Here is a 27,629-nt window from a genome sequence, read left to right on the forward strand (position 1 = left end):
AAGTTCATATTTATGCAAATCACAGAAGAACCTAAGATTCTGCAGCATGAACCGATCGAAAAATATCTAGATAATGTCACACAATTTTAAACAAACACAGACATACCAAGATGCTTTTAGTTGTAACATCTTAATAGAAAATTGACATTACCTTAACCTTTTTTATTCGCCATTTGAAAGCTCTGTATCCACTACGTGATTGTTCTGATCTACCACGTTACTTTGGATCCGGGGTGTACAGAATTCATCCAACGGCATCTACAAAGTTCAAGGTCTATTGTGAAATGGAAACAGATGATGGTGGTTGGACAGTAAGTTAACCAATCACTAGCTTTGTCATATCGGCAGTTGAAAGAATGCAACGCGCGGGAAATAGATTACCATAATGTTTTCTTGTTTTTGTAAATCTTTTATTGAATATGTGTTTGTTAAATTTTTTTTTTTTTGCTGAATTTTTTATCATCATTTTTCATTTATAATACACCGACTCCTGTTTACAAAACTTTGAATTTTTCGAAAAACTAAGGATTTTCTTATCCCAGGCATAGATAACCTAAGCCGTATTTGACACAACTTTTTGGAATTTCGTCTCCTCAATGCTCTTCAACTTTTAACTTAATAAATATTTTGATATGAGCGTCACTGATGAGTCTTATGTAGACAAAACGCGTGCCTTACGTACTAAATTATAATCCTGGTACCGTTGATAAATATTTGATTGTTTCCATTGTTATAGTCCTAAGATCCGGCTGCTCTCTTTAAATCTGTAAACACACACACATGAAAAATAACACTAACAAATATAGAGCTTTTGCTACATTCACATATATTTTAGAAGAAAAGATAATTTATATATCAATTGTGATGATATTAGAAAATGTATCAGCAGTTTCTCCTGGAATATATTAAGCAACTATATAGGCATTCTTTATTACGTATACTATTATTATTTGATATTTCTTTTTTAATATATGCATTTTTTGCTTTTTTTTTGTTGCTTTTTTTTTTGTATAAATAAGAAGAAATCGTACCACGGAAGCGTATTAGGGCGATTCTAATCTCAATTATAGCAAGATTAAAGTTTGAAATTTCACGATTAAACTTAACAAATCCAAGATTAAAGTTGAAGTTTCAAGATTAAAGTTAGAATTTCAAAGATGAAAGTTGATAATTCCAAGATTAATGTTGATAATGCCAAGATTATTATTGATAATTCCAAGATTACATTTATATTCGATACTTCCGAGATAAAAAGTTGGACTGGAAATTCCAAGATTGAAGTTGATAATTTCAAGATTAAAGTTGATAATTTCAGGATTAAAGTTGTTAATTCCAAGATTAAAGTATGTTGCTATGTGCAAGTTCCGTCTTGGTAAACCCACAAAAGCTAATTCACCACCGTTGATTTTAATCAGGCTACTATTATTTCAATTGAAATCTTATCTTATTGTAAATTCAATATTCAACATTTTAAAGGTGATCCAAAGTAGATTTGATGGCAGTACAGACTTTTACAAAGGATGGACTGCTTATGAAGACGGTTTTGGGAATCTTGAACATGAGTTTTGGCTTGGTATATATATTTTTTTTATCCCTATTGTTCAATTATATACAAAACTAATACAGAATAGTTTAACTTAACTGTAAATATTAAATAAACCGATATAAATGATTATAAATGTAAAATTAATTAAACAGTTGTCCGTTGTTGTTTACCACGATTACGCCGTCATCGTTTTGTATTTTATAATCAAATTATTTGAATGAATACCAAATGGAATATAATATTTTTTTCTTTGTTTATATTAATTAATTAAAAACATCATGTAGTTGAGTGCCAAACTTTTCAAGATAAATGGAAACATACATCCTGTGTTTTTTGTCAGATGTATTACTATATGATCGATTCGTTAAGCCCTTTTCAACTTATTGTATAGTTTGTTCTTATGTTGCATTGTTAAACCACTGTCTGCGGTAAGAGGAGGGTTGGGACCTCCAAACGAGTTTAACCCGTTACATTCTATTATATGGCTGTCCGAAGTTTGGAGCCTGTAATCGAGTTTTTGTCCTGTTTTGCGGTTTTCATATATTTTGTTTTCGTTTATTGTTTTGCCAACAAACTAGTTGAACTAGTCGAATTTCGTCACATTCATAGTGTGCCTTTACCAAATCAGCACCATGTAACTAAGTAGTTGCTGTTTGTTGTTGTGTGTAACATATTTATTTCGTTTTAATAGTAGGTCATTAGTTTTATCGTTGAAACTGTTTTACATATTTGAAGTATTTAACAGCTGACTAAGTGGTAATGGTTTTAATTATTATTGAAGGCCGTATTATGACCTATTGTTGTTAACTTCTATATCAGTTGATCTCTTGTGGAGAATTGTCTCATTAACATGTCTTTTTATATATTTATTCCTCTCACTACAAACTGCTCTGAATTGACCAGTTTTTGTGCAGTCGGGCACATATTTTACTCGACCCGACTCGACATAATCTCGACAGTACTTAACTGTATTTATGTGTACTTGACTTTATTTTTTGATATGTTAAGAAATATCATTACTTCTGAGTCTTATTATCGTTTGGTTTATTTTTATCTGACACAAAATAAATGTAAAAAAAAAAAACGAGCAAGTAACACTAACCTCATTAACAACCTGGAATTTGACTCATGTATAGCTGAAGGTCAAGGATTATCTGTCCATAAGTGACTCCCGTCGAAATACTACTGTTAAATCTGTTCATTGAACATATCGGGTAATTAGCTGAATATAATTTCTTTTGTCAAACCTAACTTTCTTACCAATTTATTAACAAGTCTCGGTTAATGTATAGAAAGGTATATAAAATTGAGAATGGAAATGGGGAATGTGTCAAAGAGACAACAACCCGACCAAAATAAAAAAAACAACAGCAGAAGGTCACCAACAGGTCTTTAATGTAGCGAGAAATTCCCGCACCCGGAGGCGTCCTTCAGCTCTATAATATGAAACTTAGAGCGAGGGGCTTTACAACTTGAGTAATCCTGTAATTAGTCTATTGACATGTTTTGGCTGACTAGATGTAGCTCATTTACGTAGTTTTGTAAATCTACTCACTATAATATCATTGTAAAAATGCGATTTCAAAAGGCCATTGACTTTAGAATGAAAAGAAGGTAGCTGCTGGTGTAAGTATGTTTATTGATATAAAGCGGTGTTTTACTAAACATGTACTTATTTTCATGGTAAGATGATTTAATAAATTGACCAAAAGCAGACAGTTCTTAAATTGCAGTGAAAGCTTTACATTCTTGAAAACATTTTTTAATTTCACATAAATTTAAAACTATATTAAAAAAGCTTTTGAATGAGTACAAACAGTTGGACCTCCTCCCATATCTTTGGTTGAAACACCTTTTTAAAAATGTCTGGATCTGCCCCTGGTATGTACCCATAGGTACATTTAGTCTAGTGGATAGTTTATATGCATGAAATATTTGTCACTTGACATTAGGCAACCAATAATCGACCAATTTATGACGAAGTATATTGAATTGCTTTATAAATAATTTCCCTTCAAAAGATTCATGGCTGACTCTTTCTGTGTACAAAGTAATTGCATGGAAGATGAAGGATTACACATTTTAGATGAAATTGTACTTACAAGTTTAATCAAGGACTTAGGTATAAAGAACCATAATTGCTACTCTTTATTTTAATGACAGCATTTTTAATTGTCAGAAATGTTTTTAGATCAAAAGATTGATTTATAGTAGGATGTTAAAAATCTGTTTGAAAACTAATTACAAACTGTTTAGTTATATTTGGAACACAGAATTTATTTTAAAATAACCAGTAGCAATTTTTTGGTCTAATATCTTGATTACGATACAATGCAATTTTACCCTTGTGGATATTCATGTGTAGTTACTTAGTACACGGGAAAAGTATGTACTATGAAAATTAGAAGGCAAATTCAAGCAATTTGATTGGACGAGAAATTGTAAGTATGTGCTAATCAGTACATGCAACTTATCTAACCAAACATAAAAGTAAATAGATATTTGTGAATGGGGTAGCAATCAATAGTTCAGAGTTAACTGTGTTACTTTTGAAGAATTTTGAAACATCCTGCTCTACTAGTTACACCTGTCATGATGCTCATAAGAAGTAAATTGTTAGCGAAAAGGCTGAATCAGTTCTTTTATAGTTTAGAAACAAAAACATGTAGAAAAAATAAGTTCACTTTTTTTTATGTTATTACATACTTTCATAGCAGAAAATTATCAAGTGCTATTCACATGGTAAGATCTAATTTACAGGAAATGCAAAAATTCACAATATAGTCTCAACTGGTGAATATGAACTTCGAGTAGATTTGGAGGATTTTGAAGGAAATAGTGCATGGGCTAAATACACTAAATTTTTCATCGGAGACGCAACAACAAACTATAGATTGGAAATAAGTGGTTACATGACGTCAAGTACTGCCGGTGAGTCTAACCTTTTGTTATGAATTGTGTTTAAATTAAATTGAAAATTGTAACGGAGAATGTGTCAAAGAGACAACAACGCGACCAAAGAGCAGAAACACAGCACAAGATCACTAACCGGTCTTCAACACAGCGAGAAAATACACACCCGGAGGCGGGTTTCAGTTGGCACCTGAACGCAAACCTTGTGTTTATCTATAAACTTAGATATCTTGAATCGGTTTAACAAAAGCACTTAAGACCGAGATTGGTCGTAAGTCTTCATGCCTTACTACTAAACGTAATCGGTAGGTATTTGTTTGTGAAACCAAGTCCTAGTTTTTAAGGTCAAGGATTAACATCTTCGATATTTTCACTCTAAACGTTACTTACATGTGGAGCAGGATCTGCTTACCCTTCCGGAGCACCTGAGATCACCCCTAGTTTTTGGTGGGGTTCGTGTTGTTTATTCTTTAGTTTTCTATGTTGTGTCATGTGTACTATTGTTTTTCTGTTTGTCTTTTTCATTTTTAGCCATGGCGTTGTCAGTTTGTTTTAGATTTACGAGTTTGACTGTCCCTTTGGTGTCTTTCGTCCCTCTTTTATATCATATGCAAACATACCACATTTCTTAATTTTTAAATCAAGTTATAATTTGTATTGTATTGAACGATTTGTTATAAATTAATTTGAATAAGATTAATCGTTAACTAATTGTAAAAGCTGTATACTACCGAAAACATAAATCAAAAATGCTACGTTAAACTCTTAATAAACTCGTCATAGATACCAGGATTAAATTATTGTATTTACTTCATACGCGCGTTTCGTCTACAAAAGACTCATCAGTGACGCTCGAATCCAGTAAAAACATTTTAAAAAATCTATACAGAGAATCGCTATTCAAACGAGGTTCAAGATCAAGAAAAATATAGATTAATGCAAGCATGTATACAGTTGGAAAATAATTTTGAACATATATGTTATTGCTCCTATAAATATTACCAGAACAGAAAAGGAAACATTTATATCACACTAAGTTCACCTGGACAAAGGGCCACGTTTGTTTATGACATCCCTTGGCATATATAGTCTGTCTTCATCTTTTTCAGCACCGTCGTCAACCATTTCAATAATCTTTTCCTCTAAAACAACTGGGTCAACAAACAATACTTTCAAATTTAATTAAATTTTCCGTAGTGTATTTCGTTATAACTTTGTATCCGAAGTAGTTCTGATCAATAAACAAACATGGCCGCCATAGCAAAACAAAGATCATAAGAACTTTAACAACTAATGCATTTAGGGCAAATATGCCGTGGAGTAAACATGTGCAATTGGTCTCGGCTCTGGAATATTTTTAGGTTGCTGCCACTGAATATGTGAATTTAAGGAAATTGTGGTTGTGTTTTCGCTTTGAATGTGATAATCTGTGGAATCAAGTTGCCACAGTAACTGCAATCGGACTACAGTATAATTAGCCTGTCAACTCTGTGGTAGTGAGTTCTAATCTGGAACGTAACATTTGCGTAAGACTTCAATTTGAATTAACAAAGATTATCAGTTTTTCTACCAAAGTTCGGAGGTTCTCTTGTTGTACTTCATTCATAAAAAAAATGACCATCTCGAATTAGTGTAAAACTGCTGGAAGTTGCATTTAACACCAATCAATCAACATTAAACAGCCACTATGTATTTCTTTTCTAAACTTTAGATAATGAAAAGAACAATATTTCAATTTATACTGTATTCCTTATAACAAACTTATTGTTATTTACCTGTGTACATTATTTCATTTAATGGCATTTTGTTCAATTTTGTTGTCGTGAATTTTTCAATTTTGTTGTCGTGATTTTTTTTTAACATATAACCCCTTATTTTATTGATTTTGTAATCACAATGTGTCATAGATCAAATATATTCATTCAGTGTATGTTGATTTGTGTTCATATGTCTTTTGATTGAGTTAAGTCATTTCAATTGCAATTTTATAGTGTGTCTTTTTTCATGTTGTGATGTGACACTATTGTTTCAGAAAAGGGCGACAATTGGTACCAATCAAAATATTCAAACCCGCTGAATTTGTTTGCACGTGCAACTGTCCTTAGTCAGGAATCGGTTGTTCATAAGTTGGTTTTAGTTGATGTGGTTTCCCGTTGTTTCTCGTTCTTTTTTATACATTATACCGTTGTTTTTCACGTTTAAATGGATTAACACATGTCATTTAGTGGGTCTTTATAGTTTGCTATCCGTTGTGAGCCAAGACTCCGTGCTGAAGACCGTACTTTGACTTATAATGATAAAATTGAGAATGGAAATGGGGAATGGTTAACTTTAACAAATTGTGACTTGAATTGGAGAGTTGTCTCTTTGGAACTCATGCCACACCTTCTTATTTCTATTGATCATGGGGAAATGAAATAGAAACATACTGATATTATAATAACATATTTGTTTCTATTTAGGAGATAGCCTTATATACCATAACGGAATAATGTTTTCTACGTACGACAGAGATAATGACATTGCTTTTAAAAATTGTGCAGTTGCGTATGGAGGAGCATGGTGGTACAATAGGTGTCACCATTCTAGTCTAAATGGAGAATACCTATCGGGAATAACGTCATCTCACGCTGTTGGGCTCTCTTGGCTTGATTGGAAAGGGCACTATTATTCCCTTAAATCAACAAGACTAATGATAAAGAAACTGTGATCACCTGACGTTATCACATGGTTACAAAAACAAATCACATTTTTGAAAGGGATAATAATAGACTTATTTCAAAACTGTGTTCGGGAGGTCCGTGTTTTATGTGAATGATGGATAATATTTGACATGCCGTGCTGTTAGAATCATCCATATTGTTTCAAAACCGTAAACAGTCGAAGAACTATTGATACATTATAGATTTGATGTTGTATACTTTCGATTCTTTTCTTTTGTTGTTGTAGGGGTTTCAAGTCACGTGACCTTTATCGGTAATCGATAGACATTTTGACAGAAAAAAATACAAATTTAAATCCCTTTTAAAAGTAATTTCTCATTTTAATTGATTATTATTCCTTTTAAATGTATCTGCAGGTAATGTTTACCTTTCTTTTGGTGAAGATTTGATAAAAATACTCCAAAGAATAAATAAACTATTAATAGTGTACGTGGAGTAACAAATGTGTAGTCTCCGTCACTGTTTGAAAACGTAGTACTTATTTTTAGCGGAATCTAAAAGCGGCATTCGTTTTCATTGGCTGATCCGCGCGTCATCAAGAGGAAACCCTTTCTGAATGACCAATCAACGGAAAGCGGATTGTCTGACGATTATTTTGGTACATGATAATCCAAGGTGAAAGAGGTCAATGTCAAGTCGGCAATTGTTTTTCTGGAAAATTATGAATTTATCATGGTAAGTTGAACTTATATATAAATTTATCATCGATTTTTGAATTTTTCAGATGTTTTTGAATAAAGAAACAATAATAGTATGAATGAATAATGTTTTATAAGCCGCGGATTTCAAATGTAAACACTGTGACCTTTCGGTAATTTTTTGTTTACGTCGACTTCATTTTATTTTGTAGGACGTAAACAACAGCACAATGAACGATGCCGTTGGCGATTCAACAGAAACTATATTAGGTTAGTTTAACATAATTGTATACATATAATCAAGTGTTTGGTAATGCCTAATGATATATTTATGAATTAAATGTATAAAGGGGATTTGTTTGTTGAAATAAAAAAAGGGGGGTCAAAATTTTAAACAAGAGTTTTGTTCATTTTTAAATGATAAGTCATAACAAATTATGTCAAGTATCAAATTGGAATGCAATCTTATATGTCATGATAATATGAATTTTAAAATTATTCACTACTTTTTTTACATTCAATAAATTCCAATTTTTGTGATATATAAATAGTAAACAAAATGAAAATTGACAAGAAAGTCATGATTATGATAACATTATCACTAGATAAAACTTATTATCTTTGTCAATGAGCACGTTGCTTTGTGGTTCCTTTTTTTCTCTTTTCAGGACTGCTGGTCAGTTTTTTTATATTTATTATTGACCATGTCTGGTACATGAACATGCATAATGTTGATTCCTGCTGGATATGACCCTTAATAACTTCAAATCTACAAATGCTGGACGTTTGAAACCTGTACGAGATAGATGACGAGAGATGTATAGACATGCTGCTGCTGGACAGTACTGCCTCCAATGGCAATTCTTTTTTTCTCAAATACAAACAATAACAGTCTGATGGTAACCAGTATTGGTATATGTATAAAAAAAGTTCAAGAATTCTGAATTGTTTTAGTTATTTTGATTTACATTTGCTCCTGCTGTCACAACACAGATGCTATCATGACACATTTGAATTATTTATCAAAATCTTTTGAAATATAAACAAAAGTGATTAGTTTATTTGAAAATGCTTACTTGTCAATGCATCTGAGGTGGCGACACTTGTAGTAAATTGTTTTTGCATGATGTTTTGGTGGTGATTTTATTAATATATAAATCAATTTTAATTTTCAGGTGAAATAAATACAGCTAAAATATTGAATAAAGACATAACAGAGCTGTTTCAAAAAAATGTATTTCAACAAGGGGTTGTGATAGGGAAAGAGAAGTTTCCGAATATTAATTGGGATTTGTATGATCAAGTTGTACTAAGAACAAAAGTTAACAGAGTAGTTGAGAAAGTTAAGAATTTAAGGAAGAACAATAAGGCCAAATTAAATAGTTTTCTTGAACAAGACTTTCATTTTCCTGTTAAAAAGCCTGTCACATCTTCATTTGAATACCTACAAGAGAATGAAAGAAAAAGAGTGAAAGAAATAGAGAAAGAAAGAAACAGAGCTGTTGGTGAAAATGTGAAATTAAAGAGACAACTCAAAGAAACTGATTTTAATTTAGACAATTTAGAGTTGCAAATTGAACATTTTGAAACTAAGAGTCATATATTGTTAAGACTTTTAGATATAGCAGGGGAAAAATGTAAAGATACATTGCACCTTAAAAGGGAATGTAAATCTTGGGAAAAAAAATATGATAACTTGTCAAACCAGTTAGACACCAATTTAGATAAATTGCAAGATATGAATGAGCAATTGGCAAGTTTTGGGCCAAGAAATACAAGTAGAAAAATTAGAAGAAGGGATCAAAAAATTGAAAAGTTAGAGGGTATAATTGATGAGAAACAAAATGAACTAGGCCAACAAAATGTAGAAATAAAGTTATTAAACAAGGCATGTGAGAAAAATGTATCTGATTTAGATAAATTAAAGAAAGATAAGAGAAGTCTGTTGGTAAAAGTCTGTAGAATGTCAAAACAGCAGCATTCTTCTAAATTTGATCAAATAAGAGAAGAACATGTTTTTGAAATACAAAATTTAAAAGCTGATATAGCTGCCAAACAAGATAGAATATTAGAATTGGAAGATTTAAATAGCATTTTGGCAGATGATAAAATAGAATCATTTTATGATGGTAAATTCTCAAATGAAGTAAGGGAAACTATCATGACTTTACTCACTGAGTGTGGAGTAAGTCAAAAGAAAGTTAATAATGTAATTAGCATAGTTTTAAAAAATTTGACTGGTAAGCAACTGTCAAGATTGCCAAGTGCTGGTGTGAAAAGCAGACTTTTAATTGAGGCAAAAAGGGTTGCACAAAAACAGGTAGCAGAAGCTATGCTTAATTATGAGTATGATTTGCCTGATGTAAATGACATGGGCCAAGGACATAAAGGCAACTGCTTACATCAAGATGCCACTTCCAAACATCATAAGCATTTTCAGTCTTTCCAAATTACAACACCTGATAAAAAAACTTTTTCATTAGGCCTAAATGAAGTTGGAAGTGGCGATGCTGCATCAATCATGTCCTCATTTAAAAACATAATTTCTGACTTGGGACAGGCAGCACAAAATGAGCCTGAGATTGTCTCGCGTTTAACGTGTAGCATTGTTTCAACAATGTCTGACCAAGGGGCAGCTAATCCTCTTTTTAATCAACAGTTAAAGGAATTTAAAGAGAGTCTTTTACCAGACATAGTTGAAAACTGGGAAAACCTTGATATTAATACTCAGACTGAAATGGCCAAGATGTCATCTTTCTTTTGTAAAATGCACATATTTGTAAACATGGCTAGTGAGGTTGACAAATGTTTACAGGTTTTTGAAAGCAACGTTTGTAATGGAAAAAACCCATTTGCATTTGAGTGGAAGGAGAGTGGTGCTTCTCGTCTGACTAGGACAGCGAGCAAAGCCCTAACTCTTCATGGGTGTGAAAAGTCTGGTGTTGGCCAGCACTTTCATACTCATCTGAAAGAAAGAGATATTGATAATAAGCTAATTACATTTAGAGGTCATAGATTTAACCACTTGTTTTATGCTGCTGGGGCAACTTATCATCATTTAAATGATATCATTGATTTTATGGAAAGCTGGGCAGATCCAAATGATTTATTAAAAAGCATTTCTTTTGATGTCAGAGAAAAAGCTTTTGCAAGTGGCATAAGGGCACTGGGAATAATTGACAAATTAATTACAGGTCCTTTTTGGAGAATTATTGAAACATCAAAAAATATCTTAGATTTAAACCCAACTCTTTGCCACTTGCAAAAAAAACTTCAGGAATTGTCTGTTGATGCATCTCCACTTTTAGCTGGTGAATTGGTATTTGAAGGTGTGGAGGTGCATCGAGATTCTATTTTTGATTCATTGTTGAAGGATACTGGTGATCCTGTATCTGAAATGTATACACAGATGGCATTAGAGCTTTGTATAGGTGGTATGCTTCTAATTCTAGAAAGGCAAGCTAAAGACCAACTGCCTGGTGGGAAGTTCTTTGAACCATCTTTTAGGGATCAAATCCATGGTATTTCTGTACCTACAACAAATACATGCTCAGAGAGAGATTTTGCCCAACTTGACATGTTGGTAAGGCTAAAACCTTCTGCTACAACTGTAGCATATGAATCTATAATTATGTGGTCTAACAACAAAACATCAAATTGGCTTTCAAAACTATCAGACACTGATAGAAACAAGATTATAGATGATGCTAGGGTTAGTGCCCCACATATGATTGAGTCATTTAAAACACGACAACAAATTCTTTTCAATAAAAAACTTGAAATTCTAAGAGCAAAGAAAGAAAAAAAGGCAAATAAAGAAAACAAAGAGTACACACAAAAAGTGAAATTAACTGGTCAATTAAATGAGCTTGGTGGTATGTGGGTAACCCAACAACAAATAGAGTGCTACAAGGTTCAAATAGAAGAAAAACCCACATATAATGTATTGTTTAAAGAAGCTTTAATAGCACAACTTCAATTTAGAAAGCAGGTCATTAAAAGCAAAGGGCCTAAGGAGTTATATCAACAGTCATGTAAAGGGAAACAATATTCAATTCAACAACTTGAAAGCAATTTGAAAGAAGTTATTGAATTAAATAAACAAAATGAAAATGTAGCTCCTGTTGAAAATAAACTTCAATATTTATCTTTAAATGAAGTTAATGATAATATTAGCAAGGCAAAGCAAGCTTTAGCACATAAGTTGAATATGGAAAGAAAAAAAATAACCGTTAGTCAGCAAAGTTATTTTTTACCCAAATTCATTGAAACCCCAGAGCTTCTTGTTGGAAAAACTTTTCAGCAAAAATGCAAAGAGGAGGATTCAAATGAAATTTCATGGTGTTCTGGTAAAGTCTTATCAATACATAAATTAAATGGTAAAAAAACAGAATATCTTGTAAAATATGACATCGATGAAAACGATGAATGGCATTTTCCTTTGTTGGTTGACATGTCAAATGGTGACTTGATTATAGCTGATTTGTAGATTAATTGTTTATTTGTGTATCATTATCATATTCTGTTATTGCATTTGTTTGTTTCATCTCTGTCCTTTTTTGGTTGACATGTCAAATGGTGTTTGATTATAGCTGATTTGTAGATAAATTGCTTATTTGTGTATCTTTATCATATTCTGTTATTGCATTTGTTTGGTTTCAACTCTGTGTCTAATACTGCTTATTATCATAAAATAAAGTAAAGTTAGACTATCAATTGATTTTATTTCTCTTTTCATGATTACTGGTTCTGCTGATGTCTAAAAGAACAAGATTATAACAAAATCCTAGAAAACAAACACCATTGATTCAAATTCAGACAATACAAACAGCTATAATGGATAAGATTTCCAAATGAAACCGAGTAATAAAAAGACACCAACAAAAACTCGACAAATATGCATTAATACATTTAAATTGACAAACATGAATTCTTCTGAGACAAGATATGAAATATGCTGGGATGGGTAAGCTTTCCTGCTATGTATACTAAACAGTTAATTTCAAATTGTACTTTAAGTGTTTTCTTGGGTCTTCAACATTTTAAATAAGGAATGCAGCTTATAATATTTGTCCGTGGCAACAAATTTTGAGTTCCAAAATTTAGCTGAAAAATTACAGAAACTACTATAAAAAGGGACTAAATAACCTTATATGCATGCAATATCTGGTTAAAAGAGACAATACAATGTATAAACACATTAATTTATCATTTTCAACCATCTACACTCATTTAAAATAACTTAAAAATGAAATAAAACCATCAGATCATGTTATTTCGAGAAACGGTGGCCATCTTGGACGCCATTTTGTTGGCGGCCATCTTGGATTTTTATTATTATTATTACTACAAATTGTGTGGATTGTCAATAGCTTTCAGAAAATATATAGTTTATATACTCTTCTATTGATATTTCAATAGATATTTGACAATAACCCCCTAAATTTGTCAATATTTTCAGCAATTTGGTACCGCCTTTGTATATAGTACTATAAGAGATATTGGTTACAATTTGCTGGTAATTTGGAAAATTGAAATAACCGTAGGTCAGTCAATTTATGGAATATTTCCTGCAAGTAAAGTTTTTCTTGATTCCTTTTCCTAGATCTTTCCAAATATGCAATAAAATTATACATATAGTAGCATCATTTTTTTCACCTGAAACCCCTAGTTGTTGCTTTAATTATTTGAGTATTATAATATTCTCTAAATGTGATATTTACCTCTAGAATTGGATTAAAATTTCACTCCTATTCACTATTTAAACTATAATAAAAATAGAGGTAAGGCACTCCTACTACACTGCTTGTGATTATCATTGTCATTTTGCTTTGTTTCTTTTGTTAGCTTTTCTAACATCGAATTCGGATTTCTTTTAATAAGAGATTTATTGTGTGTTAATGTGTGTTTCTTTATCCTACATCAGCTAGAGGTATAGGAGGAGGGTTGAAAACCCGCCGTATTTTTTTGCGCCTATCAAAAGTCAGGAGCTTCTGGCTTTTATTAGCCTTGTGTGTTGTTTTAAATTTTAGTTTATTTATGTGTTGGTGTTTAGGATGACGTAGATTTTCACTGATTAAGTACCTATTTTTGTTTATAATTCCGTCATTCAATCAATAGAAAGGATTTCAACAAAAATGCAAAATAAGATATAAGTGGAAAAGCATTTATGACATTCTGTAATATTTCATACAACGTATTTTTGTACACGTTTGAGAAGATATCTTAAGCAATGCTTTGGTCATGTTTTTTTTTTCATTTTATGAAACATTAGAAAAGTTTACTCGATTTTTTAATTTCCTAGAAATTAATGCTATGAAATGTTTTATCAATAAACATCTTTAAGCAAAGCAAGCGCTTCCATGTAATTCAATATTTTTTTATATGGTGCATTATACATGCTTTTAATAGACCGCATGTGGTGAATTGACGTACCCTCGTTCTGATCATCTAACTTTTAGTGGTCCTTAGAGGTTAAACTTCATATTATACATTTAGTTGTGAAATGACTAATTTGTTGTATGTAATGGTTGATATGAAAACTTACCATCCTCATTGCATATCAATAGATATGTTGATTCTGATTATACATTTTCATTATGTGAGTCGCATTATTTTCACAAGAGCAGAACATGTCATATTAATACTCTCGTTTACTAAATTTTATCAAGTTTCCATTTATGACAAAAAGACAATAGTATGGACATTTCGGTAGCTTTTATATCAGTAGTTTTATAACGTCTGTTGGACATTGTGAAACATTTTTGGAAGATGTTTGCGACAAGGATGATGTTGAATGCCAGCATCCAAATGATGGCACCATCCGTGGACAGTTACAACATGGCAAAAGTAGCCGAAAGAACGTCCTACGTAGAATTCGAAATATCAGCTTGTTGCAATGTGTCAGAGTGTTTCTTGACATCAGAGTGTACAGCCATTAATTATCGAAATAACTGGAAACTATGTGACGCAGTTGGAGACATTATTAAACAGAGTCAAGCATTAGTACATGAAGATGGTTGTATTTTTAGTGAAATATCAATCTGGTCTAAGGTGAGGTTGCGTACTAAAATAAATAGCAAACTTATTTCAAGACTTTTGCACTATGACTATAGTTATATAGCAAATAAGGACACTTTAATAGAGGAAAGTCATGTATAAAATATATGTCCTATCATTTATAAAATAGATGCTAGTACGATAATTGAAAGCTAAATTTGAATTCTCAACATTTATTTTACTCTCTACAGTTTTAAAATATCAAAATGTATACTGAACTATAACGAATAATTCTAAATTGCCACTTCTAAGATATTATGTAAGAATTCAATGTTGATAATCTGATAGAAATCATATAAAAATGCGGGTGCAATATGATTGACAAGAAGACAACTATCAACCACGAACTAAAAAGTGCAGATGCATCTTTAGTTCACCTTAATACCTTTTTGGCTATCAACATCCTGATTTTCTTTTTTGTAAACACACCAAAGGTAGTTAAAGGGCATTCTATACAAATGTTAAAACGAAAAGCACCCAACACATACAAGTATAGACATAAAAAAAAATAGTGTTAATGTCTGACATCTTGTGTATACTTATGATATCACATTGTTTAGATGCGAAAGACGATGTAAAAGTTTCGCGGTCTTTTTTCATTTAAGGCATTCGTAAGCCAAAATATTTACCTAAATGAAATTTATTTTGTTATGTTGCATTATAACGTAGATACCAGCTGTATTGTATTTTAAGCTTTTGTAAATTTGATGTAGCTGTCACAAATGTCGGTTTACCTAACTCCGGAAGTGTCGTTAAGTAGACTCAATTTGCGATAGCAAAATCAAAGTTTTAAGAAAGCAAGCGTACACAATAACACGGTTATCTCCCAAAAATCAATTTTAAAAGTTTTTGAGTTAATGAAAGGAATTTCAAAGTATTTTACATGCTAATGTTAAATCATGCTATACTGCACTCTTATTATAGTGCCTAACAAGATTGTGTGAGGTAGACGAAATTGACTTTAAAACGATCGTATTGACTTTTGATGTGCAGAAATAGGCAGATCGGATATATTTTGACTTTATTAACTTACTTCTTAAGTTTGGGATTAATTGCAATGAACATATTCCAATGAGACTGAAAAATGCTTTTTTTTTATTATGATAAATAATAATTTTACCTGCCGTAGTCGTGCGTAAAATATATTTCGGCATTTCTCTTACGAAAATGACTTGTTCAATGGAACAAAACGCATTATTTGTAAACTTTCTCTTTAATCTTCACAATAGGCTTTTACAAAAAAAAAATTTCAACTGTATATTCCGAAAATTTTGTGAAAATAGAATAATTGGCAATTCGTACCTTTCGTACCTTAACTTTCATTGATAAAACATAATATTGACTCGTCCAGTGTCCAGTCTGAAGGTCATTTTTGTTACCGTACACATTCATGCACGTTTTAATTAATCAATAGTCATGTATGAAAAGCATAAACAAGTTTGAAGGTAAACTAATAACAATTTAATCCAATCAAATTGCCTACGATTTAATAACAATGACCAGTCCACATCATAAAAATGTATAGGGGTAACCTGGGTAGGGAGAAAATGTCAGATATTTTAAGTTCATTATTTTGCAATAACGAATACAAATTTGCTAACCAATAGATTTGTTATAATTTCATAAACATGTCATTATGTATTGGTATAGTTTTTGGATCTTTCAGTAGCGTATTTAAGGCTGTAGAAAGTTTGGCCTTCAAAAGTCAACATAATCATTGACTTTATACAGAAAATTCGCCTTTTTTAAACATTGAATGTTTCTCAACTAAAACTCGACAACAAAGCAAAATCATTTTTTAAAACACCGCAAAAAAAATAATTCTGATTGATGCAGTGGTATCGTCATAAATTGCACTGGAGTGAACAGTGGTACATCAAACGTCGAATTCCCTCACACAATGTTATCACACACTATAATGTTTCTGTACTTAATAGAAGTTGTATAAACATATATCACACACAATACAATAAGACGATATGATTTATTTTTCATTTTTCTTTTATCTAATTAATGATCCATAAATGAAAAAAAAAATAGTTGTTGTATAGAAAACATGACTTAACATAACTGTCATAAAAATACACCGTGACAGATATTGAATAGAACGACAGTAAAGAAATAAACTTTAGTCAAGTAACAATTGGTCTAAAGTATCTTGAAAAGAATATTGAATAACTTTTGTGCCTTATTGGTGATCTGCTGGAAATATTTTAGACAACATTTAAAAAACAAAAATTACATCGCTCACATGCAAAATGCACTTTATGCATTTAAATTTCTGGCAAACAAACAAAAAGGAAAGCTCATTGACAAAAATTTACCAGGGTTTTAGCTGTAATTTTTTTCATACTTTTCATATTCCCAAAAGAGCCTATTAGAAGCGACAAGACCTCTCTGAAAATAATCAGCTGCCAATCTAATGTGGGTTCTTTGAAATTTGACTGATTTATCGTCTAACCTTTATAAGTTGTTGCTTAATTTAAACAGTAAGTTTGAAGACATTTTGTTTTCCTATTATTATGGTTTTTTTTTCTAAATTCATATCCAGAAGAGGATCAAATTCATAATATAACGTACAATTGCATGTAGTAACATTGTTATCATGACATTTACATGAAAGAAAAAAAATATTGAACACACAACAAATGCCTCAAATTCCACCTGTCTTCAGTTCCATAATAGAAAGAATAAGTCTTTTTTAACCTGGCTGAATTTGTTAACTATTTTTGGATTCGAGCGTCACTGGTGAGTCTATTGTAGACGAAACGCGCGTCTGGCATATATACAAAATTTAGTCCTGGTATCTATGATGAGTTATTTTACTACCACTGGGTCGATGCCACTGCTAGTGGAGATTTATTTCCCCGAGGGTATCACCAGCCCAGTACCCAGCACTTTTGTACTGACATGAATTATCATTGATATGGTTATATTTATAAATTAACTATTAACAAAATTTTGAATTTTTGAAATACTAAGGTTTTTCTACCTCAGGCATAGATTTCCTTAACTGTATTTGGCAAAACATTTAGGAATTTTGGTCCTCAAATGCTCTTCAACTTCGTACTTTATTTGGCATTTTTAACTTTTTTGGGATTCGAGCGTCACTGATGAGTCTTTTGTAGACGAAACGCGCGTCTGGCGTATACACAAAATTTAGTCCTTTTATCTATGATGAGTTTATTTAATATTTCAATCTGGTCTGGTCACAACTATTGAAGACACAAAAAGATACGTTTTTATTCACTGTTCTCAAATTTTTAAGTTTTAAATAGTAAGTTTATTCTCTGAGATTTAGTTCTTTCAGTCTTTCGCAGGAGTTTGTGCAGACCACAACTGTGCCACAGGAAAGAAGTGTGTTAAAGATATAGATTCAAACAGAGGATTTACTTGTATATCTGCTTGTAAGTCTAAATGAAGTTCGATATCTAAGAAAATTAAATTGTATATTGAAATGATTTATTAAATGGTCGAATCACGCGTCTAATGAACCATGCACGATTACCAAAAATTACAACATATTGCGTTTGTTGTCAACTTTATAATACTCCTGTAAGTGTCCATTATACTTGTGCCTCTTACATGTGATAATAGAAATACAAAACGTCCTACATTTTACATGTGATGATATATGTACAACTGTAAATGTTCTTGCAGACTGTGAAAGATCCCTGTCAGAAATACAAGATGCTTTTTGCACGGAGACATTTGGGTCATGTAGAAACCTCGGCACTGGAATAAGTTTTAAATGTAAAGATGGACTTGATATGATAGGACGCCCATTTGCTGTTTGTACAGAATATGGGGAATGGAAAGTTTTATTTCATTGCAAAGAATCTCGTAAAGATTTTTTTCATTTTGTTCATTCAATATACAACCTGCATTTCTAAAAACAAATCAAAAAACTTTCCGCTATATATTCATGTTCTCTCTTGAAATAATTCAATATTTGGTGACTGTGTTAAACGCATCTCTCCCATCGAACTAGAGATAAAGGATACAACAATTGCAGTTAAGTCTGTCTCATATTTTGACTTACATCTAGAAATTGACAATGAGAGTTGGTTGAAAGCAAACCTTTATGACCAAAGAGATGATGTCAGCTTCCCAACTTTGAACTTCCCATTTCTATGTTGCAACCTTCCACCAACGCCTGCATACGGGGTATATATCTTGCTATTGATACAATATTCTCGGGCTTGTATTTCCTATCATTATTTCCTTAATAGAGGGTAGCTGCTTACAAGGAAGCTATTAAACCAAGAGTTCCAAATGGGGCCTGTTGAAATCATCCCTTCGTAAATTTTACTGACGCCATCACGAGTTGGTTGTCTGTTATGGAATAACAGTTTCACAGATGATATCGGATATGCTCCTTATGTCGTAACTACAATACCCTTTCCTTTTCCGAATATGACCTACCGAATTAGACTATTTACCAGCTTTGAAATTACATGAGCAAACGACTACACTGAAAGTTATACTAAAATATGCAATTAATCATGCATTATTAAGACGAGATTTGTTTTCCGACGTCAAATCTCGTTTATCAATTAAGATAAAAAATCAAAAAAAAACCTGATGAAAATCACAAGAACCCCGAAGGGGAGAATGACCTAGTGAGTCGACAGGATAAACATCGATCGAATGACATAAATTCCATGCAATAAAATCAACACTCAACAAAATGTCCCAGTCAGGAATTTGACTTATGAGTTATGAATACTATCGTATGCTCTGTCTGTCTCTTTCTCATACTACTCTGCTTTTGTGTTGCATATCTGAGCAGATATTATAAATGAAGATATGCTAATTCATTCCTTGTATCTGTTTTGATTATCATTCATAGCCTTGTACCCACCACGTGACTGTACTGGTATACCACGCCGCGCTGGATCTGGTGTCTACAAAATTCATCCAACGACGTCTGTTAAGTTCGATGTCTATTGTGAAATGGATACAGAAGATGGTAGCTGGACAGTAAGTGTCTAATTAACTGACTCATGCGCAGTATGACTTAGGATGATGAATCAGATGATAAATATGATAAAGTGTATCGTGCCGGTCAGTTACTGAGCCAATGCCTAGCTTGGGTGATTCACGTTGTCCTTTAAATCATCTTCATGCACATCTTGTCTTTGCTTACAAAGATATGGATACAAATTGCCAGTGAGAGGACTTTTTGTAGAGGACCGTAGAAAATAGATGTAATTGCAGGTCACCGTATCGTTTTTAACAATGACCAAATGTTAATAAACAAGATAAAATGACACACAGCAACCAATGCTGCAAATTGATAACACGTAAATGGCTTGGAATATAAAAAAAAGTTTCAGCGGTGATGAACATACTCAAGAGCATCAAACATCATCCCTAACCTGGGAGAGTGTTGTAACAGTTCACTATAAAAAAAAATCGGAACATCACTTGAAATGTGTCGATTGTTATTATCCGCAATTGCAAACTGGTTAAAATGACAGAGAGCCGATATTAATTACTCACAGTGGCTTAACGCGGATTGAAAACATAATGTTACCATTAATCTTAAGAATAATAGCTGATAAAAGTAGAAATTTTTCAAGTGTTCTGATTATTTGAAGAAAAAAATGCGACGGAATAGGTTTTCACAAAATCAACTACTGTGGATTCGTTATTATTCGCGTGATACCAATTTTCGTGGGTAGAGGTGAACCAAGATTTCAAATGTTTAACGAATAGCATATTTTCAATAGGATTTGCATACAGAGATTGGCAAAACCACGAAATCAAATATCCACGAAAATGAAAGTTTTAAGCAATCCACGAAAATTGATACCCACGAAAATAAATGAATCCACAGTATCAATTTTAATGCAAATTTAAAGCAATATTATATTGTACAATTATAGATGCGAGTGAAATGGTAAAATCCAGATTTAAACGTATAGTGCTAGGCTGTTAATTTCCATTTGTTAATCTTATCAATCTGGGTCGGGTTTTGCTTTTTTACATTAACTAAAGTGTATTGAAATTGGCCGTTTAAAAAATTTACAGCGTTAGACACTTGTCCTTGATGTAAGTTACTGAATTCACTAAAAGTGATAAATAATAAAAGTTTACCATTTGTTAAAAATAAATTCTCTATCCGAATTTCGTAGTCAGTGCGGCAGCAATAACACTATTTAGACCTTCGAATGATTACTCTTTCATAAATTGAATAATAATTAGAAAATAAAAATCCAACTCCTTCTGACAAATGTTATCCTTGCAAGATCTATTCATTCTATCTTTTGGTCACTTAGCTACACACGTATGCAAAGTTTTATACATCACTGATATTAAAATTCTATGTAAAGCATATCCAGAAATGTGATCCTGTTGCATCAATTTTATAACAAGTATTTGTCATTAATTTATATAAACAAAGCCTTCCGTGTCATTTGGGTGACTTGTGGAGAATTGTCCCATTTGCAATCAAACCACATCTTCTCTTTTTATATAGACAGCATTTCGGTGTATTGAAAATTTGCAGAAAACTTTATTATTGTCTTTGGGCCGTAAATAGTCGGGCCACAAAAGTAATGTGTAATCATTTGACATTTAAATAAAATAAAATTGAGAAAGGAAATGGGGAATGTGTCAAAGCGACAACAACCCGACCATAGAGCAGACAACGAAATAAAGGCTTGTTTAAGATTGGAATAAAGATAAAATTTGATTAAATCAATATATCCTGTTAGAAATGTGTTAAGCTCGGTTTTAGTCCTATAGAAACATAGTTTTCTTCAACACGCACTACCTTTCTCGTCATTCAAATATTATGTACAGATATTTTAATTGAGTTTACCATTCTTAGGTAAAACAAAGGAGATTAGACGGCAGTACAGACTTTTACAGAAGATGGACAGCTTATGAAGAAGGATTTGGGAATCTTACATACAATTTCTGGTTACAATTTAAATTTTCAGTAGGTTCGGATAAAGAGCGACAATATCATGCCAAAAGCAAAACGACATAATTACAAAACGAAATAATTGATAATAATGAAAAATTATATAAACTCAAAAGTGCTGACATACTTTTGTGTCTTTTTTATTCGAGTTATTTTATATGTAACATAGGTATTTTGAGCATTTAAAAAGAAATACAACGATATTCTAACTCGGTTGTTACTTACACTCTTTTCTGATTGGGTAGGCCGTATATACAAATCAATGTGCTCCTTCAAAATACCATTTTATCTACTGTTCAATACAAAAGAATTGGTATAACTTAAACGATAACAGGAAGTCGTCAATATAGGCTGGATTTGTGAAATATATAGTTTGATTAGTTTACTCACTTGTGCTGATTTTATTCTTAAATAATAATGTGTTCAATCATCATAATTAAAGTGAGTTAACAAGACTTGAAGAAGAAATTTCTTCAGTAACGTAGTTATTGACGATGATACTCATATTTTTAAGGGCAGTAGTATTGTATATAACAGATATGCTTTTATCACCTTTTTTTTTTTTAATTATTGTAAGCTTTCAAGTAACACTGACTGTCTTACTTTAGTTTTTTCACGACCATTCTCCGGCGCAGAGTTCAAATCCGATCCACATATGATCCGCAATACTTCACTTAATGTGGGTGTTGTGTTACGTAATTTGAACATAACGAATATGATCTATGCACTTGAGATTTGTTCACGACTTGTTAAAAGCATCGATGGTACCGATTATTACAACATGAAGAACTGATCTAAATTGTTATCCTTCATTCTCTTTAACTAAAATCTTTTCCTGCACCATACTTTTTTCAAAAAATAGTCTATTTAGCAAATACCGATTTAATTATATCGGTACACACTTTTAACACAAGTTGTTTCTTATATCAATGCAGATCATGACAAGTTGTAAGTGTTTATCGGTATTATGCAGTAAAAAATAATTACAGATATTAAAAGTTAATAGCAAAACACAAATTAAATGTTATTGAAAGATTTGAAAAACAGCTACATATCTTCTTTTTGTTAGCACTTCATTGTCCTCTCGCAGAGAAAGAGCTAAAACATTGCTCACTTATCGCATGGTCAATTACGGATATTGATTAAAAGATTCTTGATCAATTACTTTATAATAATTTTACAGGAAAGGCAAAAATTCATAAAATAGTCGCAACTGGTAATTATCAACTAAGAATAGAGTTAGAAGACTTTGAAGGAAATACCGCTTGGGCTGAATACACTAGATTCTACATTGGAGACGTTTCAACAAACTATAGATTGGACGTAAGCGGTTACGAAGGAACTGCTGGTGAGTCTTACCTTGGTGATTTTAACATTTTCTTTTCTGGAAATCTAAAAATAAATATCTGATCTAATTTAAGGATTATGTAAATTGTTAAATAAAAATTGGTATAAGTTGATTTATATGATCGGTTTTATGTTACAGTCATGTTTTAATGTCTCTGGTGTATGTTTATACCACTTTGACTGCTGCTGGATCCAATATATTGTCAGATAAGACGACCATGTCTGTACAAAATCAGAAGCCTGGCGTCTTTGACCATTTTTTAGGGCAATCTGACAGTTGTAGCGGGGTTCATAGTGTCCAAAACGTTCTCTAGGTAATCAGTTAAATTAAACGTATTAACAGACGACTTTTGTTCACAAAATATAGAAAAATCGCTATATTCACAATCAGGATCTTGTGGTTAATCCTTTTTTAAATTTCGTGTTATACAGGGTACCCCAAGATACAGTATAGTACGGGGTAATTTAACATGAAATATAGTAGTTTTGCACCCTTTTTATTACGTAAAATATTTCTTATTTTATAGCTTATATAGATCATATATCATGTAGGGAAAGCATAAAAATATATTCAGTAAATTAAGTATAAGGATTGGAGTATATTAAAACTAAATATTTATCCGAAATCCATCACATTTTTTGGCGATAACGTGTATTATCACGATATTCTTTTTTTATTGTTTTACCAAGATGGCCGATGTGGCTAAAAATAGAACTTGGGGGTAAAATGCAAACTTGTTTATTATTTTGAAAACCGTTAAAAATAGAGTTTCAACATTTAATGACGAATTACATTGTCTGAAAACTTTTATAAAAACATTTCTCTGAAACTACTGGGATAATTTGAACCAAGCGTCACTTCAATTATCATTGCGATATTTATTTTAAAAAGGGGCCTGTGACCAAGGCTTCCCACCAAGATGACTGTCATGAATAAAAAAAGAAACAAAGTGTCAAATATAAATGAGATGTTGGATGATTTCCAATCAGACTATTCTCCATCAAATTCACAGAGTATAAAAAGTAAACAATTAAAGGTCAAGGTACGGCCTTCGACAGGACGCAAGCTATTAAGGGCCCCAAAATGACTAATGCGAAATAATTCAAACAGAAAAACCAGCGGTCTAGTTCATATAAAAAACGAGAAACGAAAAACACGTATGAACCACACCAACAAACGATAATTTTAAAATTTGTTATAAAGTTTTAGTCGTGAATATGCATACAGTGTGTCTATGGAGGTTAAACAGTCAATATCTATGTATTTTTATACTTTTGTCAGATAATCTAAGCACCCTGTTTTTCTGAATTCTGTGTATGACCAATGTTCTTTTCTGGCAAATAACAATTTCTTTGGACACCAATATAAATTTACAAGGACCTCCAGTTTTTCTACTGAATGTCGACGGTTCTCTCGAGACACTCCTGGCTCTTCTACAAAATAACAAAAACTTACAATTACGAAATAGCTAAAAAGTGCGGAAAGTGGCGTTAAACACCAGAAATCAATCAATCGTGAGTTTGATCCTAGGATGGACAGACCAGAGATTTAACATCATGTGTTTGCTGCTGATTACCCTACATATATGAGTAAGACCAGGGACTGGTTGACTCGGAAAAAGAGAATAGTTAGAATGGCGGCGTCTATCTGTGAACTGTTAGAATGTTAAATGTGTTTCGGTCCAGTAAAAAGGAATGTTTGTATTCATATAAAGTCATCGTGCGCACGTCTTGAAAAAGTCAGTTATATTGAATTTAGTGATTATATTTAACATTTGAAGCGATTTTTGTTTAAGAAACGTGCACTGTATAATACATATTTTATTCATATGAAATGCTACACGTTATAGACCGTTCTTTTGGGAAATTTTTACATACAATTTTGTTCCTCTTATTTTTGATTGTTATGATATCAGCATGATCAGTGCTGAATTAATTTTCATTACAATCTTTTCCAATCGGTATGATTAATTATTGTGTCAAATTCGGTACAAAATAGCCGATAAGGCAAAATGGGACAGATACATCCTATAATAACATATTTGTTTCTATTAAGGAGACAGCCTAACATACCATAACGGACAAATGTTTTCTACGTACGACAGAGATAATGATATACATCTGGGAAATTGTGCAGTTAAGTTTAAAGGAGCATGGTGGTACAAGATGTGTCACCACTCTAGTCTAAATGGAGAATACCTATCGGGAATTAAGTCTTCTTATACTGATGGGGTCGGATGGTTTCATTGGAAAGGACACTTCTATTCCCTAAAATCAACAAGACTAATGATCAAGAAACTGTGATCACCTGACGTTATCACATGGTTACCAAACAAACAAATCACATTTTTTAAAGAAATAATAATAGACTTATTCCAAAAATGTGTTCATTAGGTTCAAGTTTTTTATGAATTGCGGATAACATTTGACATGAAGTGCTGTAAGAATCATTCATATCGTTTGTAAACCTCAAACAGTTGAAGAACTATCGATACATTATAAATTTATTGTTGTAAATACAATATTTTTGAATCATATTTTGATTTAATCATTTCATAATTATAATATTATCTTAATGGGATATTTACCTGAAGAATTGCATTAACTTTTTGCTCCCATTCATTATCGTTAGTAAAGAAAGAAAAAGATTGAAGGCACTCATTCTACACTGCTTGTTATTGTATGTATCATTGTCATTTAGCTTAGTTTCTTTTGTTAGCTTCTTCTGACATCGGATTCGGACTTCTTTGAATCTGTGTTTCACTGTGCGTATTGATGTGTGTTGCTTTATCCTATATCGGCTAGCGGTATAGGGAGAGGGTTGAAATCTTTAAAAAAAAACATGCATAACCTAGCCGCATTTTTTAGCCTGTCAAAAGTCAGGAGCGTCTGTCTTTTTTTCAGTCTTTTATTTTTTTTTTATTATAGTTCATTTATATGTTTTAAAATTAAGTATGAGGTCCATTTTCACAGATCAAGAACTCATTTTTGTTTTAGTTTAACCTATTGATTTATAGTGGATTGGGAAACAAGTTTTGCAACTTATATTAATCCCTTTCCTCTTTGCGGGTGCGAATGCTGCCTTGAAGCGGCATTAGCCTGCTCTTTTTCGAAATCTACAAGGGTGTTTTTTACGTGCAAGAGTTATGGATCTCTCTTAACACGTGTCAGCCATTTATCGTCCCCTTCATTTTTGTTAAGGGGTCAGCTGAGGCCCGCAACCGGGTTTTGAATTTCTCGCTGCGTTGACGACACATTGGTGTCCTTCGACTGCTATCTGCTCTTTGGTTGGGTTGCTGTCTCTTTGACATATTTCCCATTCCGATTTAATTCAGTTTTACAATAAAAATACAACGAATGCAATATACTCCACGGGAAAATCTTATAAAAGTAAATAAACATTAATTTACCTCCATTCCAAAAATATAGATAAAGTATTATAATGAAAAAAACTCGTAAATTGAATTTCGATGTTGCCAAATGTAGTTCTTCCTTTCTACAAATATGGCTATTTATTTGGTTTCAACTGTTTGCAATTCTATTTAACATAAGCCTTTATGTATCTAACAGTAACTATAAACCTTTATAAATTCACCAGGATCTTTAAAAGAAATGAATACATGACAGTTGTTTTTCTGCATTTGAAAACTCAACTTCTTGAAACACTATATAAATTATTTCTGTCCCTGGATATCTCATCAGCTGACTAGTCCGTACTAAGAATATGAAAAGCTTGAACTGATCTTTTTCCAGTCATGATACATTTTTGTTTCTATCCTCAGGGGTAATAGTCCACATCTGAATTGTTCTAAATGCGAGCGTTCGACTTTGGTTAAATTGAATTTTACATACTGTTCCTGATTAAAGGCAGATTAAAGGCAGATTTGAAAGTTATATAATTACGAAGTGTTGGCACTTGTTGTATACTATCATTCCATATGTTTGAATAAAGGCGCTGATCATTTCTACAGTTTTCAAATTAATAGCAGTTTTTGAATGAAAATACTGTTCTAAATTAAGTTGACAGAAAATTTCCTTCAATTCGCTACACCAATTGTTGGTACAACGGTTTTAGTCTGCATAAAAAGAGAGCTTCGTTATACGATCATCTTCAAACTTAAGTAGTCTATTCCAATACCTCACCATGTGTGTCCATCTTCGAAACTGGATCGGGATCCATCCAACATCTCCATGTATGGCGAGACGAACAAAACGGTGAACACGAAGAAAATATCGTATTGTACGTTTATGAAAATTGTCTATTCTTGGAAATTTTCTATATACCTAGACACTTGAGGCATAATCTAACATAATAGGAACTACAAACGAATAATACGCGCGTTCCGTCTCCACACGGCTTATCAGTGATGTAGTTTAAACGATAACTTACAACGTTTTGTCGTTGATAGTACAGACCGTATATATCATACACAGTAAAATGAGGTTAATCGTTTTAAAGTTTTAGAAGG

The 27,629-nt window shown here is 32.1% G+C and overlaps 2 protein-coding genes across 2 annotated transcripts; both read left to right on the top strand.

Moving 5' to 3' along the window:
- Positions 1-238: 238 nt before the first annotated feature.
- Positions 239-7,250, top strand: LOC134727693 (ryncolin-1-like). Its single transcript, XM_063592076.1, has 4 exons — positions 239-311; positions 1,477-1,573; positions 4,307-4,477; positions 6,922-7,250. Exons 1-4 carry the CDS (start codon positions 285-287, stop codon positions 7,167-7,169), a joined length of 543 nt encoding a protein of 180 aa, XP_063448146.1. The 5' UTR covers positions 239-284; the 3' UTR covers positions 7,170-7,250.
- Positions 7,251-7,686: 436 nt separating this feature from the next.
- On the top strand, positions 7,687-25,464 carry LOC134727694 (uncharacterized). The gene is made up of 8 exons (XM_063592077.1): positions 7,687-7,857; positions 8,033-8,090; positions 8,489-11,854; positions 18,540-18,722; positions 19,732-19,862; positions 21,718-21,832; positions 22,997-23,161; positions 25,217-25,464. Exons 3-8 carry the CDS (start codon positions 9,559-9,561, stop codon positions 25,462-25,464), a joined length of 3,138 nt encoding a protein of 1,045 aa, XP_063448147.1. The 5' UTR covers positions 7,687-7,857; positions 8,033-8,090; positions 8,489-9,558.
- Positions 25,465-27,629: the final 2,165 nt, after the last annotated feature.

This window comes from Mytilus trossulus, chromosome 8, assembly GCF_036588685.1.
Source record: "Mytilus trossulus isolate FHL-02 chromosome 8, PNRI_Mtr1.1.1.hap1, whole genome shotgun sequence".
In the NCBI taxonomy this organism is placed as follows: Eukaryota; Metazoa; Mollusca; class Bivalvia; order Mytilida; family Mytilidae; genus Mytilus; species Mytilus trossulus.

What these genes read in the sequence shown, in the direction of transcription:
- LOC134727694 (XM_063592077.1), top strand. Translation starts at nt 9,559, where the DNA reads ATGAATGAGCAATTGGCAAGTTTTGGGCCAAGAAATACAAGTAGAAAA. An exon ending in ATTTCATTGCAAAGAATCTC is followed by an intron (nt 18,723 to 19,731) that starts GTAAAGATTTTT and finishes TATCATTCATAG; the next exon opens with CCTTGTACCCACCACGTGAC. An exon ending in ACAATTTAAATTTTCAGTAG is followed by an intron (nt 21,833 to 22,996) that starts GTTCGGATAAAG and finishes ATAATTTTACAG; the next exon opens with GAAAGGCAAAAATTCATAAA.
- LOC134727693 (XM_063592076.1), top strand. Translation starts at nt 285, where the DNA reads ATGGAAACAGATGATGGTGGTTGGACA. An exon ending in CAGATGATGGTGGTTGGACA is followed by an intron (nt 312 to 1,476) that starts GTAAGTTAACCA and finishes AACATTTTAAAG; the next exon opens with GTGATCCAAAGTAGATTTGA. An exon ending in TGAACATGAGTTTTGGCTTG is followed by an intron (nt 1,574 to 4,306) that starts GTATATATATTT and finishes TCTAATTTACAG; the next exon opens with GAAATGCAAAAATTCACAAT.